This window comes from Scyliorhinus torazame, chromosome 27, assembly GCF_047496885.1.
Source record: "Scyliorhinus torazame isolate Kashiwa2021f chromosome 27, sScyTor2.1, whole genome shotgun sequence".
In the NCBI taxonomy this organism is placed as follows: Eukaryota; Metazoa; Chordata; class Chondrichthyes; order Carcharhiniformes; family Scyliorhinidae; genus Scyliorhinus; species Scyliorhinus torazame.
Window position 1 is genome coordinate 14189945 of NC_092733.1, and position 20060 is coordinate 14210004.

Here is a 20060-nt window from a genome sequence, read left to right on the forward strand (position 1 = left end):
ACTCTCCCAAATTTCCAATTTGCCAGTTGCCAATCCACCTACCCTATATATCTTTGGGTTGTGGGGGCGAAACCCTCGCAAACACAGGGAGAATGTGCAAACTCCACACGGACAGTGACCCAGGGCCGGGACTGAAGTCCTCAGCGCTGTGTGGCAGCAATGCTAACCACTGCACCACTGTGCCATCCCAACCTAGGGTTCTTGATAAAAGGTCACAGACCCAAGACGTTAACTCTGTCTCTCTCTCACACCAGCTGGTACCAGGCATGCTGAGTTATTCCAGCATTGCCTGCCTTTATTTCCGATTTCCAGCATCCAGTTTTTAAAATTTTTACACAAAGGTTTCCTGGGCTAGATGTAATGGCCCAATTGCAACCCACTTGGAAATTTGGGCAAAGGAAATATCTAAACTGGTAACATGGAGAGATATGGCTGGAGAGAGAATCTTAAAATCTGTGTGCCTCAGTACCACACTATACTGAACAATGGGAAGGTTCTCCACATTTAGATATTTGAATAAACATGGTAAATGATCAGGAAATGTGGACGCAAGTATGGATCATGGAAAAACCAGCAAAAACAAGGTGAGCAATAATTATAAGGTATGAAATGGGTGTAGCAGGCTGCATGTATTGTATAACACATAATGTACTATGAAAGAAATAATTTGTGTTTGCATACTGCCTTTGACAACATTAGGGCTTCCGACAATGTTTAACAGCCAATTAAGTTATTATTTTGTTATTTTTGAAAAGTTTTTTAAATTACTTTTTCTGAGTTACCAAGCCAGGGCTCAGACTGTGGACAGGGGCGAACCCCTAATCCAGCTCCTTGCCTGCTCCAAAAACCAATTCAAATTCAGATTGAATCCAATTCATGGTCCCCACAAGAGAGACATACCAGATCTGAGCCAAAAGGCTCCTACTACACTTGATCTTAGCCAAAAGGCCGAGAAGCGATCAATTAAGTGATTTTTGAGTATAGTCATTGCTTTAGTGCTGGAAAGCAGCAGTCAATTTCACACATAGCAAGATCCCAGAAACAACAGTGCAATAATGACAAGCTGGTCAGTTATATTGACAGCGTTTAACAGGTAGATGTTGATTACAGGTTGGAGAACAGAACAGCAGAGTGTTGAGAGGGTAATGTACAGATTTGGTTAAATTAAATACAAAATAACACATGGGCTGCAATGCAGCAAATGTGTAATTGGTTTACCACAACTAACTGAACTGCTGTCTTCACTGCTATATATTCAAGAATACTGTAGTGTTGATGAGCTACAGCTGATGTGTAAAGTGGAAACATAAATTAAATGGATTCTGCCAATTTTACTGGTAATATTAATTTCATTCAGTAATGCAGTATGTGTAGATGCAATCTCCTTGAGTTCTCTGTCTGAAGGCATGTCCTTGGTGACTAGTCGCTGAACCAAGTACCATAGGTAAGCTGTGGAGGTAAGCCCCGGGTCTATCTCAGATGGAACATGGTTTTAACCTATGTTGTTCTGGGTTAATCTGATCGACGCATTACTATCTAGCCAACTGAGATAACTGGCCTTATACAGCACAGCAACAGGCCCTTTGGCTCTCCAAGTAAGAACAATGCAGCACGGGAACAGGCCCTTCATAGGTGCAATATCCTCAAATGTTACCTGCCAAATCCACTGACAGGATCTAACAGGTCCCAGCAAAGGTGATCCCCTCCATGGCAGGTTCCCGGTGGCATGTCTCTGCAAATGGCCATTGACTTCTGCAGGACTGAAAGATTCTGATAGCGGGAGGATGCGCCGGCCCTTAACCTCAGTTTGCTCCTCTTCCCACAGCACTGACCGATGACTTAAAAAAAATTTTTTTAAGAGTACCCAATTCATTTTTTCCAATTAAGGGGCAATTTAGCGTGGCCAATCCACCTACCCTGCACATCTTTGGGTTGTGGCGAAACCCACGCAAACACAGGGAGAATGTGCAAACTCCACACGGACAGTGACCCAGAGCCGGGATCGAACCTGGGATCTCAGTGCCGTGAGGCAGCAGTGCTAACCGTGCTGCCCTTGGCCAATGGCTTTGACGTGATTATTCCAAGAGCACTTGATACCCAACATTACATTATGCATTTTTGTGTGTCCTGAACGTGAATGTTAGCAGGTTATCTGACCATGGAGAAAGATTTTAGCTACAAGGTTGGGTTGGTAAAGCTGCGGCTGTTCTTGGACAAAGGAGATTGAAGGACGATTTGCCAGAGATGTACAAGATTAGGTAATGCAGTTAAGAAGATCTTCCCATTAGTTGATGGTAAAGGTCTAGGGGACACAGATTTAAGGTATTGGGCAAGAAATGTAGGTGGGGTGGTGGGTGATGTGAGGAATAACCTTTTTCAGCAGCGGGTGGTAATGACCTAGAACTTGCTGTCTCCAAGGCTGGTCGAAGCAGAGGTGATCAATGATTTGAAAAGATAATTGGATGGGCCCCTGAGGGAAATGAACTTCCAGGGCTCCGGGGATAAAGCAAGAGATTGGGCCTGATTGGATTGCTCTACAAAAGGCTGGCACGGACTTGATGGGCCCAATGTGGTGGCACAGTGGTTAGCACTGCTGCCTCACAGCACCAAGGACCCGGGTTCGATTCTGGCCTTGTCTGTGTGGAATCTACACTTTCTCCCTGTGTCTGCGTGGGTTTCCTCCCACAGTCCAAAGATGTACAGGTTAGGTGGGGTTACGGGATAGGATGGGGGAATGGACCTAGGTAGGGTTGGTGCAGACTCAATGGGCTGAATGGCCTCCTTTTGTGCTGTGAGGAAATCTCCAACTGAAATTGGGTCAACTCAAACCCAACTGAACCAAAACCCTGCCAGATCTGTGTGGCCCAGTGTGCCTTTGCTAAGCTTTATACTTCCCTACCAGTGCTGTTGTGAAGGCATTTGCCTCCCTAAAATACTGGTCACTTTCTTGCACATTGTCCAAGTTGACATTGTTAATGTTTAACTCTGGACTCCTATTCGACTGTGGAGACCATCACAGTGCAGCCCGCGTTCAGGGGAATGGATAATAATCAGGAGTGGCCAACTTTCCTTGCTCAAGATCAGGTACTGAGCTTAGGCTAGGAATCGTCCCGAGGTCCATCCTGTTCTATGTGACCCTGAAACATGAGGGCGGCTGCTGTGCACTTTCCCTGAGAATATTACTGGGCTAATTCCCCCAACCTCCTCAAAAGCAGCCCATTTAAACGGGGATCCATGCTGCTTACTCGTTTTTCCCCTCCTCGCTGCTGACTTTCTTTTCCTTTTAAAAACAATAATTGTTCTCTGCAATACTTCGATTTAATTTTTCTGTTCCTTTTTTTTTGAAAATCTGGTACGCTTCTGCTTTTCTTTTCCCCCTTCCTCCCCTCGCCCTGTGTTACATGACCCCAGTGTTTGAGACATTGAGCGGTGCAGAGCGCCATGCTACCACAATAACCTTTCTTTCTGATTTATCTCTCGCTCTGTTCCCAGGCTCCGCAGGGAAATACCTCTGCAGAGACGTCCTTAGCTCTTAAAGGAGCACCCCCCTCACTTTTAAAGGGGCACTCCCCCCCAACTTAAAAAACCCCCAGTCTAACAGGCATTGACAAATATCCTAGCAATTTTTAAAAGGAGATTTGCAACACTTAATTGCAGATCAAAGGAACGCAACTTGTTTAATGTAACTTTTTGCACATTTCTCCAGCGGCAGGATGGTTTAATATCAAATCCTTTACATTGGGGGCAAACTCCTGTCTGTGGAATGAAACAAAATAAAAATCCGATCATTTCAGTTCCCATAACTTATGCAAACTTTTTAAAAATAGGACTCCAAGTTTCTCTTTAAGAAGAAGTAGTCCTTTTTTTAGGGAGTTTTTTTTTTAAATCGGCTCACAGATGGGGCACATTGCGGGAGGGTTCCTCTGCACTGCTGCCCACACTGACGGGCAGTGAGTGATCTGGGTGAGCAATCGGGACAGGTCCGCCCCCCACTTGTGCGGATGGATACACTCCTGTGTGCGGCTCAAGGCTGCCTGTCCTGCTTGAAGTTTTCAAAAAGTTTCTCCTGAAGTTTTGGAGTCGCTGGGATCGGGGGGATTGAACCGAGGATTCTGCCCCCCCCCCCCCCCCCCATCCCACCCACCCCCAACTTATTTCGTCCCGTCCCCCCACCCCTGATCTTTCCCATGATAATTCGGACTTTCTGGGCTCCACGTTTGAATGGATGTATAAATTAATCGAGGGGATCTCCGAACTTTTGAACGGCGAGCGATGGGGGATTTAAAACTCTGGAATTTACTTTGGGGACTCTGGCTGGCGGCTGAGTGTGGAGGTACGGATTGACTTTAAAACGAAAAAGGTTTTATTCCGAGGAGGTGGTGGAATGGTCTTGCAGTGACCGCGGGGGGGGGGGGGGGGGCATTCAGCATTTGCGTAAAGAATCAAAACGTGCTTTGCTTTAAACAAAAATGAGTTCTGATCAATCGTGGGATTATTTTTGTTGTTGCAAATCAGTGCATTTCAACGCTGCCGGAAACTTCTCAATCCAACTGCCCTTTCTTTCTCTTCAACACTTTCTAAGTAACTTTTTTTTTGTCTGAACAAATGTCTTCTAACCCCAGTCACAGGCGCTGGGGAGGTAATTGTGTTGCTTTGTGCCGTACATGTTTTGAAATGCACACATATACTCTATGTACTGGTGTTTGAAGGAAGTTGCACTTTAGAATGGTAACATTCTAGTTGTTACAGCAAGACTTCAGACGAAGCAGCAATGTCTCATTCCAGACAGGCAACCTCTCAATGTTACAATTGATCATTTGTTGTACCGTTTGCTCGGCGTTTTGTTCCTTTTAACTACCCAGTCTGCAGATTTCCTGCAATAATTACTGATCTAGCGAAGCACCTTTTCTTTTGCATTTGAAGTGCCGAGTGAGCTTTTTGGCATCAAAGTTAGGACGTGGTTATTAATTTAAATGCACGAATCCCATTGTCTGGCAGTTCAGGAGGGGTAAAGAAATCTCGTCGGTTAGAAAATACGTTCGTAAATGATCAGGCAGAACCTGGAGAGATTTCAGCAGCTGGGTGTCATTTCTGATAACACGACCGCAGAAACATCAGACTGACCGTTTGATCTCAGCTCACAAGTGTTTTATTTTGCTTTCTCTTCAGCCATGTGTAGGCAGAGAGTTTATTGTAAGAGATTGGACTGGAGAGGTTTAGATATGAAACTGTCCCCTTTTGCAAATGAAAGAGAGAGAAAAACAGACAGTAGTTTCCAAGGAGAGATTTGGCCATGGAAAACTGGGGAGTTCCTTGCCATCGAGGTGCAGAGTAATCCTTCACATCTCGGTATCCTTGGGAACCAGAAATGAGCACACACACACACACAGCCCATGAATGATGGAATTGGTCAAGAGTTGCCTAGTCTTTGTATGGGACAGTGGAGGAAGGAGGGAGGAGGGGGTGCAGGAGTCCACGAGGGTTGAAAACCAGTGGTGGAGCCCTCACAAAGAGCATCAGCAACTAGATGTGATTTACATTAAACTCGACCTTGCAAGATCATCCTCTGTCAGCGAACATCATTCAGAGCTCACTGACTTTCCCCATTGTTTAGCATTCCCCCCGAGGCAGGGGCTGAACAGACAATTCGGTCTTGCAAGGAATCCTGTTTTTTCTCTCTCTCTCTCTTTGTTTTGTTTTGGATTTGAATCACCCTTTCAGTAAAAGGCAGTGTCCCCTTTTAACAAGCTGTCCAGAGAGTGACTTTATGGTCGATCCAGAGGACCGGTCTTTTTTTTTCTCTCTCTCGCGCTGTTGAAATTGGTCCTTGAGTGAGGAACCTGACTTTTGAACTTGGTGGTTCGAGTCCCCAGTGAAACTCTGGCCCGAAGTACACCGCCTCCCCCCATCCCCCCCCCCCCCCCCCCATTAACATTTGTGTCTGCAATTTGTGAAGCCATTGACAGTCCTCGTGTCTCCCAGCCCTTCTGGACACTCAATGTTGCTGAATACTGGAATTGCACTTCACATTCCTCCACACATCAGTTAGGAATAAAAGAACGTGGCTAGAGAGGGGGAGGGGGTGTGGGGAAATCAATGTTATATCATTCTCCCCATCTCATGGCCACTCACCTCCTCCAACCCATTTCTGGCCTCACACATTCCTCCTGATAGGCTGTCAATGCACCATTGGTAATGGCGCCTTCAGCTGCCTAAAGTTTGGAATTCCCTCCCATAAACCTCTCCACCTCTCTTTACCAGTCTCCATTTCTAGGTAGAGCCAGCCTCAAGAGTAACCCGACTGTGTTACCACACCTCACCCTATTTGAGATCTTTACATTTGAATGTGTCGATTGTAATCATCTGGAGTGGTCTTTTAACCAGGACTGGAATGGGTAATACTGCCCCTACGGTCTGCTCTGCCATTCAGTTAATCAACGGCAGATCTGTATTAGACTCCATTGATCTGCCTGGTTTCCATATTCCTTGTTACCTTGACCAAACATTTACAGTTTTGGAAATTTCAGCTGTTTCCTGTTGTCTCTGCGTTTTATCAGATTTCTGAGGGAGATTATTCCAGATTTCCACTATCCATTGTGTGAAGAAGTGCTTCCTGACATGACCCCTCAACAAACTAGCTTCATTTTAAGGATATGCCCCATTGTTCTGGACTCACCCACCTCAGGCAATAGTTTCTATCAACCTTTCTGCCCTAGCAAATCTTTTAATCATCTTCAACATCAATTAGATCACCTCTTAATCCCCTATATACAAGGGTACATAAGCCTTGTTAATGTAACCTGGTCTCATAATTTACCCTTTCAGCCCCCGGTATAATTCTGGTGAATCTGTGCTGCTTCGTCTCAGTATCCTTTCTGAGATGGGGCGGGATTCTCCAATAATGGGGCGATGTCCTCACGCCCGCGGAAAAACATGCGCGAATCACTATGGACTTACCTGGAGTAAGTCCAGGGTGACTCTGCAATTTGCAGGGGGCTAGAAAGGCCCTGGAGTGCTCCTCGCAGCTCCGGCTGTTGATACGGGCCCTGCACCTCCGGTTGGGGTGTCGGCCGCCCCGCGCAACGTGGCCAACCCACACCGTGGACCAGCACCAAGAAGATAGGCCCCCCGCTAGATTGCGCGCATCCATGGATTGGTGACCCCCGATCAATAGCCTGGCCATCCTGGAGGCACCCCCCCTGGTGAATGATACCCCGCCCCCCACCAGGGCGGCTGCGGATTCGCTGAGTGCCTGCCAGGTGGAACCATGAGAGAATCACGCCGGCGGGAACACGGCCAGCTGCACTTGGAGAGTCACCGCGGGGGCCTCTTTCAATGGCCCATGACTGGTGCCGTGGTGACCGCGCGTGCCCGATTGGCAGCGATTCTCGGGAGCGTCGTCGGACCCGATCACGGGTCTAACGCTCATTCTCCGCCCCCTCTCCGAACGCGATTTCAGGGCGGATGCTCGGAGAATTCCGCCTGGGATGCCCAGAACTGAATATACTACTTCAAATATGGTCTAACCAATGATTTGCTGAACTCCAGCACAATGTTCACCTTGCGATGAAGGCTAATAATGTTCCATTCGTCTTACTTATTTTTGTATCCATCCTCTAGCACTTAGCGATTTCGGTACAGTGATACCTAAAAGCTCTTCCTCTAAAGTTCCTAACGATTTCCAGCTTGGGTCACTGTCTGTGTGGAGTCTGCACGTTCTCCCCGTGTCTGCGTGGGTTTCCTCCGGGTGCTCCGGTTTCCTCCCACAAGTCCCGAAAGACGTGCTTGTTAGGTGAATGGGACATTCTGAATTTTCCTTCTGTGTACCCGAACAGGCGCCGGAATGTGGGGACTAGGGGATTTTCACAGTAACTTCACTGCAGTGTTAATGTAAGCCTACTTGTGACAACTATAAAGATTATTATTATTAACTTCTCACCATATAGAAAATGCTCTGGTTTTGCCCAAAATGGATGATCTCAGTTCCCCGTATTAAACTCCATACTTATCCGCTCACTTATAACATATCAATGTCACTTTGCAGTGTTCTACTAACTGCCACGTAACTCTGTCTCAGTGGCTCTCTCTTTCTCCTAAGCTATTGATAAATTGAGTGGAAAAGCTGAGCCCCCAGTTCCGATCCCTGAGGGTACCTCTATTTGAATCTAGCCGATTGGAGTTCATACCCCATTATCCCTGCTCTCTGTCTCCTTGCTTCTAAACAATTGTCTACCCTTTCAGTAGGTTGCGGCTAGTTTCAAGCACTTTTAATTTTGCTGACTTTCCAATATTTCCCTCACTTATATCACCAATATCCAGTTTTTGGATCCAGTCAATCTTGCCTATTGCCAATTAGCAATTTTAGCAGCTTTTAATTTTGAAACTGAGAGGTGCCTGCAGCTGAACTCTGCAGTTCACTCTCTTCCCCCTTTACATTCACCGAGGAACTCCTTCCTTAACTTATTAACTGCTCACATGAAATGTCAAAGGAGTGTGAAGTGATGTATTTGGTAGAAAGAATGAAGACGGACGTGATAAATAAATGACACAGTTTTAAGAGGAGCCCAGGAACAGAGGGATGAGGGGATAGATGTACATAAGTCTTTGCAGGTGGCAGCACAGCTCCAGAAGGCTTCTTAAAAATCATTTGGGATCCGAAGGGCAGCTCGGTGGCACAGGGGCTAGCACTACTGTCTCATGGCGCCAAAGTCTCAGGTTCGATCCCGGCTCTGGGTCACTGTCTGTGTGGAGTTTGCACATTCTCCCCGTGTCTGCGTGGGTTTCGCCCCCACAACCCAAAGATGCGTAGGCTAGGTGGATTGTCCACGCCAAATTGCCCCTTAATTGGAAATAAATGAATTGGGTGCTCTGAATTTATTTTTTTTAAACTCATTTGGGATCCGTGGCTCCATAAACAGAGGCATTGGGTGGGATTTAGTGTGGCCAATCCACCTAACCTGCACATCTTTGGATTGTGGGGGCAATACCTACACAAACACGGGGAGAATGTGCAAACTCCACACAGACTCCACTCCACTCCAGGACCGGGATCGAACCTGGGACCTTGGCGCAGTGAGGCAGCAGGGTTAACCCACTGTGCCACCATGCTGCTCTGTGCTCAACCTTTTAAAATCGCTGCTTCGGCCATAGCTGGGTATAGTCTCCTATTGTGAACAGCACAAGAAAAGGTGTCAACACCTTGGAGACGTTATAGAGGAGATTGGCACCAGACCTGAAGGAATTCAGTGGTATAAGGGGACTGGAGGAGCTGAGGTTGCTGGTTCAAATTTGTCTGTCTGGTTATTAAAAATGGTTGATGTTGGAGGTGGCATCAGAGCTTAACCCTGATTTGTCCGCAGCTCAAGTCCATACCGACTCACCTGAAGCAGGGGTCACTGGATGGTGATTGAGAGCAGGTATTGGATTTCCCCGTCCCTCTCGTTGCAGGAATGCTGGTAATATCCTCACAGTCAGTTTGTTAGTGATTATTGCTTCCCTATATTATCCAGCTATTTTATCGCTGCTGTTCCGTTGCCTCCAAACTAATAATATTGTGGCTTGGTAGAGATGAGAAGGTGACTCGCTGCCAGGTCCTTGCTGTGTAGCAGATGACTGCGCGGTTTGTGACACCATTCTTGGTATTGTTCTCTCCATCTGTCTGCTGCAGTTTACAGCTCAGTACAACCCTCCTCCTACAACTGCTGTGTTTAAGTTTACTAATGCCCTTGGCACAAGAGCATCTGGGTAGTATTTTCAAGCGAGAAAGGCAATAAACTGGATACTATGATCAAATCTCGTTTTCCAGTTCATCCTGGACCTGGGCTGTTTCAGGTAGAACTAGTAATTAAAAACAAAACACACCCACAAAAGACAGGTGAAAATATACATAACATACATAACGGGGCTGGTTTAGCACAGCGGGCTAAACAGCTGGCTTGTAACGCAGAACAAGGAGGAAACCAGAGCACCCGGAGGAAACCCACCCAGACACTGGGAGAATGTGCAAACTCCACACAGTCACCCAAGGTCGGAATTGACCCCCCCCCCCCTCCTGTAGATTTGTTGGTGTGTGTTTACTGGTACAGTGCTTTGGGGAGAGTTTAGTCTAATTTGGGAACCAGGATGGCGCAAACTAGAGGAGAAATAACACGCAAAAAGGGCTGGAAGTCACAAACAGCCTAAAAATAAAGGAAATGTTCAGGAATAGGAGTGATCAGCATAATGTTGAACAGGCTAAGGCAGGTTTGATGCGCATGTGTATAAATGCACAGAGCATGACAAATAAGGTTAGTGAGCTGCAGGTGCAAGTAGCCACATGGTTTCAATTCGACATAGTGCCTAATGGAAACTTTAACTCAAAAAAGAATGCTGGAACGAGAACTGAGCATTACTCTCTGCAATGTATTCTGGAATAGGAATGGAAAAAAGTAGAGGTGGTGCCGGTATTGATGAAAGATGCTGCTCTTGCCCTGGAAAGGGGTGCGATGTACTTGAGGGTTCATAGGCAAAATCTATTTGGTTAGAGTTAAGAAGCACAACAGGAGTTGTTACATTGCAAGCTGTATGCCATAGGCTACCAAATAACGGGAAGGAGATGGAGGAGCAAGTTTGCAAGCAAACCTCCGAAGGATTTAAAACGATACAGTAATAATAATTGGAGACTTCAAATATTTCAGTGGAGACTAGTTAAAAAAAGAGGTTATGGAGAGGTATAAATTCCTGATAGATATGTTCATGTGCTTATCACTGAGTTTACTGGTACCAGGGCAGGTATGCGTTCATACAATTATACACTAATACAGCACAGAAGGAGACCATTCAGCACAACGTGTCTGTTCTCACTCTTTCAAGGCGTTATTGAATTAGATCCACTTCCCTATCCTTTTCCCATACCCAAGCAAATGTTTCCCCTTCATTTTGCAATTCCCCTTTGAAGCTTACTATTGAATCATCTTCACCACCTCAGCTTATGACAACTTTCTGCATTTTAAATAAACCATTAAAAAAAATGTTTCCAATTAAGAGGCAAATTTAGCGTGGCCAATCCACCTATGCTTGAGGAGGGTGAGAAGTCCAGGGGCGAAATTCTCCGGTCTCGGCGCGATGTCCGCCGACGGGCGCCCAAAATGGCGCAAATCAGTCGGGCATCGCACCGCCCCAAAGGTGCGGAATGCTCCGCATCTTGGGGGGCCGAGCCCCAACCTTAAGAGGCTAGGCACGCGCCGGATGAATTTCTGCCCCGCCAGCTGGGTGGGCCCCGATCGCGGGCCAGGCCACCGTGGGGACACCCCCCGGGGCCAGATCGCCCCGCGTCCCCCCCAGGACCCCGGAGCCCACCCGCCGGTAATCATAGAATCATAGAATTTACAGTGCAGAAGGAGGCCATTCGGCCCATCGAGTCTGCACCGGCTCTTGGAAAGAGCACCCTACCCAAGGTCAACACCGCCACCCTTTCCCCATAACCCAGTAACCCCACCCAACACCAAGGGCAATTTTGGACACTAAGGGCAATTTATCATGGCCAATCCACCTAACCTGCACATCTTTGGACTGTGGGAGGAAACCGGAGCACCCGGAGGAAACCCACGCACACACGGGGAGGATGTGCAGACTCCGCACAGACAGTGACCCAAGCTGGAATCGAACCTGGGACCCTGGAGCTGTGAAGCAATTGTGCTATCCACAAGGCTACCGTGCTGTCCCAAAGGTAAGGTAGGTGGTTTAATCTACGCCGGTGGGACAGGCATTTTAGCAGCGGGACCTTGGCCCATCCACGCCGGAGAATCGCGGGGGGGGGAGGGCAATCGGCGCGGCGCGATTCCCGCCCCCTGCCGAATATCCGGTGCCGGAGAATTCGGCAACCGGCGGGGGCGGGATTCACGCCAGCCCCCGGCGATTCTCCGACCCGGCGGGGGGGTCGGAGAATCTCGCCCCAGGTTCCCGTACAGCCAGGTGCCGGAATGTGGCGACTAGGGTTTTTTTACAGTAACTTCATTTGAAGCCTACTCGTGACAATAAGCAATTTCATTCATTTTCATTTCACCTACCCTGCACATCTTTGGGTTGTGGGGGTGAGACCCATGCAGACACGGGGAGAATGTGCAAACTCCACATGGGCAATGACCTGGGGCCGGGACCAAACCTGGATCCTCTGCGCCGTGAGGCAGCAGTGCTAACCATTTAATTAAAACATATCTGACCATCTCACCCCAGGTTCTTTTACCAATTCCCTTAAATCCGTGTTCTCTAGTTATGACCCTTCTGCCATCATAAACAGTTTCCCTTTAATTAGTCAATCAAAATCCTTCATGATCAACCTTGACACCTCTATTAAATATCCCCTTATCCTTCCCTGCTGTAAGGAGGACAACTGACATTTCTCCCCATGATCATCTCTCCATGCAATTCAAGTCCTGCCTCCTTGGTATTATTCCAATAAATCTCTGCACCCTCTGGATATCTTGTCTGAAAGTTTGTGTCTGGAAACTGGACAAAAACTCCAAATGAGGACTCGGCTGCTGATTTATAACGATTTGGCATGTTGTTACTTTCTGTACTCTCTGCCTCTTGTTATGAAGCTAAGAATCCTTTATTCTTTACAAACAGCCTTGCTGCCTCCAAAATCTGTGTACATCTAGGTCATTAGTACACATCAAAAAGAGCAGTGGTCCTAATATTGACCTGCCACTTCATACTGTCAAAGCACAACCCTTTTCCATTAGCCAGTTCCAAATCCACTCAGCCAATGCACCTTTAATCCAGACTCCAATGTTGCTAACCTGCGTGTTATCTGGTACTTTATTGAACACCTGTTGACAGTATACATACATTAACCACACTTCCTTTATCCTCGTCAACACATTATTTCAGTTCATCAAAAAAATCATCAACTTAGTTAAACATGACATGCCTTCTAAAAAAATAAATAATCAGTGCTGGCTTTAATTTACCAGCTTATGATTTTCAGAGTGACAGTTGTTTTGTTTCTTAAAGATCTGTTGTTTCTGAAAGTTTTGCTGCCACTGATGATGACTGGTCATGAGTTGCTGATATAATTAGCCAGATTGGCCAGAATCTCAGCGTTCTCCACTTACTTCCGAAGGATGCAGCCCACCTTATGTGCCAACCTTTCAAGCACCTGGGTCTTTATCTATTTCTATCCTTTAATAGTTTCTTTACTACCTCCTCTTTTAATGTGACATTAACAGCTTCCTCTTCTCTCGTGAAGAGAGATGCAAAGTACTAATTTAGAACCTAAGCCATGCTCTCTGCCTTCACAATATAATCTTTTAATCTTTAATCGGCCCCATCCTTCCATTGACTAATTTAGTTTTCTGATAAATGTGCTGCTTTGATATTGTGTGAATTTCCCAGTAGATGTACTGGATGTGTGAGTTTCCCAGTACATGTGCTAGTGTGTGTTTGAGTTTCCCAGTAGATGTGCTGGTGTGTGTTTGAGTTTCCCAGTAAGGAGGGAGGTTATGTGTGTGTGTGTATTTCCCAGTAGATATGCTGCTGTGTGTGTCTTTCCCAGTAGATGTACTGTTGTGTGTGTCTTTCCCAGTAGATATGCTGCTGTGTGCATGTGCATGCCTTTCCCAGTACATATGGAGTGTGACTGCCTGTGAGTTTCTCATTAGGTGTACTGGTGTGTGTCTGTGCCTGTGAGTTTCCCATTAGGTTTTCTGGTGTGCATATGTGCCAGTAAGTATCCCAGTAGCTGTGCTGGTGTGTGCACCCACCAATGAGTATCCCAGTAGCTGTGTTGGGTTGTGAGTGCACCAGTGAGTATCCCAGTAGCTGTGCTGGTGTGTAAGTGCGCCAGTGAGTATCCCAGTAGCAGTGCTGGTGTGTGAGTGTGCCAGTGAGTATCCCAGTAGCTGTGCTGGTGTGTAAGTGCACCAGTGAGTATCCCAGTAGCTGTGCTGGTGTGTAAGTGTGCCAGTGAGTGTCCCAGTAGCAGTGCTGGTGTGTGAGTGCACCAGTGAGTATCCCAGTAGCTGTGCTGGTGTGTAAGTGTGCCAGTGAGTGTCCCAGTAGCAGTGCTGGTGTGTGAGTGCACCAGTGAGTATCCCAGTAGTTGTGCTGGTGTGTGAGTGCACCAGTGAGTATCCCAGTAGATGTGCTGGTGTGTGAGTGCACCAGTGAGTATCCCAGTAGATGTACTAGTGCGTGGGCACCAGTAGTTAGATGTATCCTAATTACCCTAATATAGTTTGGAGAAATAATCTTGTGAAAGACAACAAATTCCTGATGCGTACAGAACTTTCTTTTTTAGCTTGTTTCCTGCCCAACAAGAATGTAGTCCTAGGGACTGAAGTGAGGCAAGTGGAGCATGCTTCACATTCAAAAAATTTGGGATCATAATACTCAAGGTTAGAATAACTTTGACAAATGCCAAAGAATAATCAAGTGTTCACATAGTTGGGGCAGTGCGGTGGTGCAATAGTTAGCACAGCTGCCTCACAGCGCCGAGGTCCCAGGTTCGATCCCGGCTCTGGGTCACTATCCGTGTGGAGTTTGCACATTCTCCCCGTGCTTGGGTGGGTTTCGCCCCCACAACCCAAAGATGTTCAGGCTAGGCTAGGCGGATTGGTCACGCTAAATTGCCCCTTGGAAAAAAAATTAACTGGGTACTCTAAATTTATTTTTAAAAAGTGTTCACATAATAAGGGCAGCACGGTGGCGCAGTGGATAGCACTGGGACTGCGGCACTGAGGACCTGGGTTCGAATCCCGGCCCCGGGTCACTGTCCGTCTGGATTTTGCACCTTCTCCCCGTGTCTGCGTGGGTTTCGCCCCCACAACCCAAAGATGTGCAGGTTAGGTGGATTGGCCACGCTAAATTGCCTCTTAATTGGAAAAAAATAATAATTGGGTACTCTAAATTTATTTTTAGAAGTGTTCACATAGTTAACGGGGACAGTTCACTGGAAAGGGAATCTGGTCCAAGGTGGGATCAAATAAAATGGTTCGATAAAAAGTCTTTAATGAAGAGATGGCTCAGGTACAAAATAGATACATTCCCAGAGGGGAAAGGGAGGGCATTCAAACCTAGAGCTTCAGATAGAACAAACTGTACAGAGATTACAATGAAACAGAAAAGGAAAGCTTATGATGAATGTAAAGTTCAATATACAGTAGAGAATCAAATTGAATACAGAAAGTACAGAGGCGATGGCACACTGGTTAGCGCTGCTACCTCACAGCGCCAGGACCCAGATTCAATTCCAGCCTTGGATGACTGTCTATGTGGGGTTTGCGCATTCTCCCTGTGTCTGCTTGGGTTTCCTCCGGGTGCTCCGGTTTCCCCCACAGCCCAAAGATGTGCAAGTTAGATTAATTGGCTATGCTAATTTGCCTCTTAGTGTTCAATAAGATGTGTAGGTTAAGTTAAGGGGTTATTGGGATAGGGTGGGGAAGTGAGCTTGGGTGGAATACTCTTTCAGAGGGTCAGTGCAGACTCGATAGGCCAAATGGCCTCCTTGTGTAAGGAATCGATGATTCTACGAGATCTAAAAAATTGAATAGGAGGGATAAAGCAAATTGATTAGTTTCTAACATAAAGGGCAGCCAGAAGAATTTTCTAAGTACATGAATAGTAAACAGATAAAGAGGGAGGGTTCGGACAAGAACCAAAAAAGGCTTTGGAGCTATAAGACATGGTTGAGGTACAAAATGAGAAAAGAGGAGGCTTCCAATGTCATTGCAAAGAAGGAGGTTTAGCGATAGTGGGTAGAATAAAAGCAGGTAAAGAGGAGCTGCTTCAAAGGTTGGCAGTATTCACAATGTAGAAAGGTCTCGCAGCCTGGATGGGATGTACACACTGTTGCTGAGGGATGTACGGGTGGAAAATGTAGAGGCTCAAGCTACAATCTTTCAATCTTCCTTGGAGAGAGGCAGGGTGTGCAAGGACTAGAGAATTGAAAATGTCACCTATTCAAGAAATGAGCGAGGGAGGACCCGAGCAATTACAGGCCAGCCAGTCTCGCCCTGGTAGTGGGGAAACCTTTACATAAAGTAGTTCAGGACAGAACTAATCAACTTTTGGAAAACCACTGGCTAATAATACCAGACCGTAGGCATGGATTTGTTAAAAGCAAATTGTATTTAACGTGATTGAGTTATTTGAAGTATCAAAGAGGGATGATGAGGCTAATATGGTAGATGCTGTGTCCATGGAATTTTAAGTGTTTGACAACAATAGACCTGTTAGCAAAATTAAAATCTCGAAGGGTGGCATGGTGGCACAGTGGTTAGCACTGCTGCCTCACAGTGCCGGGGACCCGGGTAAAATTCTGGCCTTGGGTCACTGTCTGTGTGGAGTTTTCACATTCTCCTCGTGTCTGCGTGCTCTTCCTCCGGGTGCTCCGGTTTCTTCCCACAGTCCAAAGATATGCAGTTTAGGTGGATTGGCCATGTTAAATTGTCCCTTAGTGTGCAAAGGTGAGGTGGGGTTATGGGGTTACAGGAATGGGGCAGGGAAGTGGGCCGAGGTAGGGTGCTCTTTCAGAGGGTCGATGCAGACCCAATGGGCTGAATGGCCTCCTGTACTGTCGGGAGTCTTTTCTATGATTGAAGGGTCAGTGGTTGCTTAGATATGAAATTGGCTAAGCAACATTAAGCAGAGAGTAGTGGTGAACTGTTCCTTTTCAGACTGAAGGGTAGTAGATCCACGACAAATGACTATTCCATTTCCACCACTTTCCAACTACTTTCTTCAATGCTGCTAAAGCCTTCACGGGACCCCCTGATGTGCTGCTTCCTTATTTTGGCTTTTCTTGTCATTCCCCACACCAATATCCAGTTGTTGTTCCTCTCTTCTTGACATTGTCCAAGTTAATTAATTAATACAAATGCGGACTTGAAAGCTAGTCGCAATAATTGTGTCATGAAACTATCGATTGTTGTTAAAAACCCATTTGGTTCACTAACGACCTTTAGGAAGGAAATCCACCATCATCAACTTGGTCTGATCTATATGTGACTCCAGACCCACAGCAATGTGGGTCTGAAATGGCCGAGCGAGCCACTTATTTCAAGGGCAATTAGAATTGGGCTTCTTTTGTCAGTGATGGTCACATCCCTTACAAGAAGAAAGAAAAAAAGTTCCTTCAAGGAGGATCATTGCACTAGACACGATTTATTTGAGTGATACGAAGGATGGGACACTCCAGTTGTATGACGAGACTGCAGAAACTGTGCCTGTTCTTAGAGCAATGAAAATAAGAGGAGATTTGATAAAGGTTTTCAAAACGAGAGCATTTTGATAGAGTAAACACTAAGGAACCTTTACTGATGGCTGAAGTGGGCAGTAACCAGAGTACATAAGAGATTTGAGGGATTGGCTGAAGCAACATGAGGAAAAGTAAATGATGGTGAGCTGTGGGTTGGGGTGTATTTCTTGAAAGGGTGGTGGAAGCCAATGGTAAGTTTCAAAAAGAATTAGATATGTAGTTCATGGAAATGATATACAGGGTTATGGGGAAACCAGTAGAGTGGGAATATTTGGATATCTCTACTACAGGCACAATGGGTCAAATTGCCTTATTGTTTGCTATATCATTTGAAATCCTGGTGTGTATATCAATTTTCCGATACCTTTTAGTTGTTCGATGTAAATGATCTGGACTTGGGTGTAGGGAGCACATTTTTCAAATTTTCCCATGACCCAAAACCTGTCAACATTGTGAATAGTGTGGAGGGTAGTAGCACATTCCAATAGGTCAGGGAGTGGTGAAATGGGCAGCCACATGGAAGGTGCAAATAGGTGTGAAGTGATGAGTGATGGAGGAATCCACTATTTTTGGAGGTGTGGGTACAAGAGAAGAGGGTGCTGGGAGTGGATATTCTTTGAAGATGCCAGGGCAAATTGATAAGGTGGGTTAAAGGAAGCATCTTGGGCAACAGGCTCTGTATATTGGGGTTTTGAGTACACAAACAATGAAGTCGTACCAAACCGTGACAAATCACTGGTTTGGTACCGACTAATTTGTTTCGTATAATTCTAGACACCACACCTTAAGAAGGATGTCAAGGTTTTGGAGAGTGTAAGGTGGACCTTTACTAGGATAATACCAGGAATAAGGGGGTTCAGATATGTGGAAAAACTGGGATTACTCTCCCTATAGTAGACATTTAAGGGCAAAATTAAGATATTCAAAATTAAGAGGTGTCTTGATGGAACAAGAAGAACAAAACTATTCCCTTTGAGTCAGTAACAAATGGTAATAGTTTTAAAATAATTGGTGGAAGAAATGGAGGCAAAGTGAGGAAACATTTCTTCATACCGAAGATTCTGAAGATCTGAAAATCACTACCTGAAAGGTTGGTGGAACCAGGTTCTGGAGGAACTTAAAAAAGACAATTGGACATGTACCTGAAGAGGACTAATTTGCAGGACAAAGAACATAGAACATTACAGCGCAGTACAGGCCCTTCGGCCCTCGATGTTGCGCCGACCTGTGAAACCACTCTAAAACCCATCTACACTATTCCCTTATCGTCCATATGTCTATCCAATGACTATTTGAATGCCCTTAATGTTGGCGAGTCCACTACTGTTGCAGGCAGGGCATTCCACGCCCTTAGTACTCTCTGAGTAAAGAACCTACCTCTGACATCTGTCTTATATTTATCTCCCCTCAATTTAAAGCTATGTCCCCTCGTGCTAGACATCACCATCCGAGGAAAAAGGCTCTCACTGTCCAGCCTATCCAATCCTCTGATCATCTTGCATGCCTCAATTAAGTCACCTCTTAACCTTCTTCTCTCTAACGAAAACAGCCTCAAGTCCCTCAGCCTTTCCTCATAAGATCTTCCCTCCATACCAGGCAACATTCTGGTAAATCTCCTCTGCATCCTTTCCAATGCTTCCACATCCTTCCTGTAATGCGGCGACCAGAATTGCACGCAATACTCCAAATGCGGCTGCACCAGAGTTTTGTACAGCTGCAACATGACCTCATGGCTCCGAAACTCAATCCCTCTACCAATAAAAGCTAACACACCGTACGCCTTCTTAACAACCCTCTCAACCTGGGTGGCAGCTTTCAGGGATCTATGTACATGGACGCCGAGATCTCTCTGCTCATCCACACTGCCAAGAATCTTACCATTAGCCCAGTACTCTGTCTTCCTGTTATTCCTTCCAAAATGAATCACCTCACACTTTTCTGCATTAAACTCCATTTGCCATCTCTCAGCCCAGCGCTGCAGCTTATCTATGTCCCTCTGTAACTTGTAACATCCTTCCGCACTGTCCACAACTCCACCGACTTTAGAGTCATCTGCAAATTTACTCACCCATCCTTCTACGCCCTCCTCCAGGTCATTTATAAAAATGACAAACAGAAGTGGCCCCAAAACAGATCCTTGTGGTACACCACTATATCTGGGGGAAAGGCAATTCTGATGCGATGAGGCAAGACTTAGGATGCATCGGATGGAGAGGAAAACTGCAGGGGATGGGCACAATGGAAATGTGGAGCTTGTTCAAGGAACAGCTACTGCGTGTCCTTGATAAGTATGTACCTGTCAGGCAGGGAGGAAGTGGTCGAGCAAGGGAACCGTGGTTTACTAAAGCAGTCGAAACACTTGTCAAGAGGAAGAAGGAGGCTTATGTAAAGATGAGACATGAAGGTTCAGTTAGGGCGCTCAAGAGTTACAAGTTATCTATGAAGGACCTAAAGAGAGAGCTAAGAAGAGCCAAGAGGGGACATGAGAAGTCTTTGGCAGGTAGGATCAAGGATAACCCTAAAGCTTTCTATAGATATGTCAGGAATAAACGAATGACTAGGGTAAAAGAGTAGGGCCAGTCAAGGACAGTAGAGGGAAGTTGTGCTTGGAGTCCAAGGAGATAGGAGAGGTGCTAAATGAATATTTTTCATCAGTATTCACACAGGAAAAAAGGACAATGGGGGATAAAGCTTGGGACATGGGACTAAATTTGACAAATCTTTCAAAGAGCTGACACAGACATGATGTGCTGAATGGACTTTGTTTGTGCCATAAGATTGTAAGAGTCTGTCGGCTGGTGTGTGCATCATCAGCAAGTTTCCT

General features: G+C 46.0%; 1 protein-coding gene and 1 non-coding gene across 2 annotated transcripts in view; one reads left to right on the plus strand and one right to left on the minus strand.

Annotated features, from left to right (window-relative positions):
• Positions 1-765: 765 nt before the first annotated feature.
• On the minus strand, positions 766-960 carry LOC140403412 (U2 spliceosomal RNA). The gene has a single exon (XR_011938306.1). It is a non-coding gene; the product is annotated as a U2 spliceosomal RNA (small nuclear RNA).
• Positions 961-3997: 3037 nt separating this feature from the next.
• notch3 (notch receptor 3) overlaps positions 3998-20060 on the plus strand; it is a 248761-nt gene continuing 232698 nt past the window's right edge. Inside the window, exon 1 of the mRNA XM_072490978.1 lies at positions 3998-4333. Coding sequence (XP_072347079.1) covers positions 4273-4333 — 61 coding nt within the window. The 5' untranslated portion in view covers positions 3998-4272. The remainder of the gene's footprint in view (positions 4334-20060) is intronic.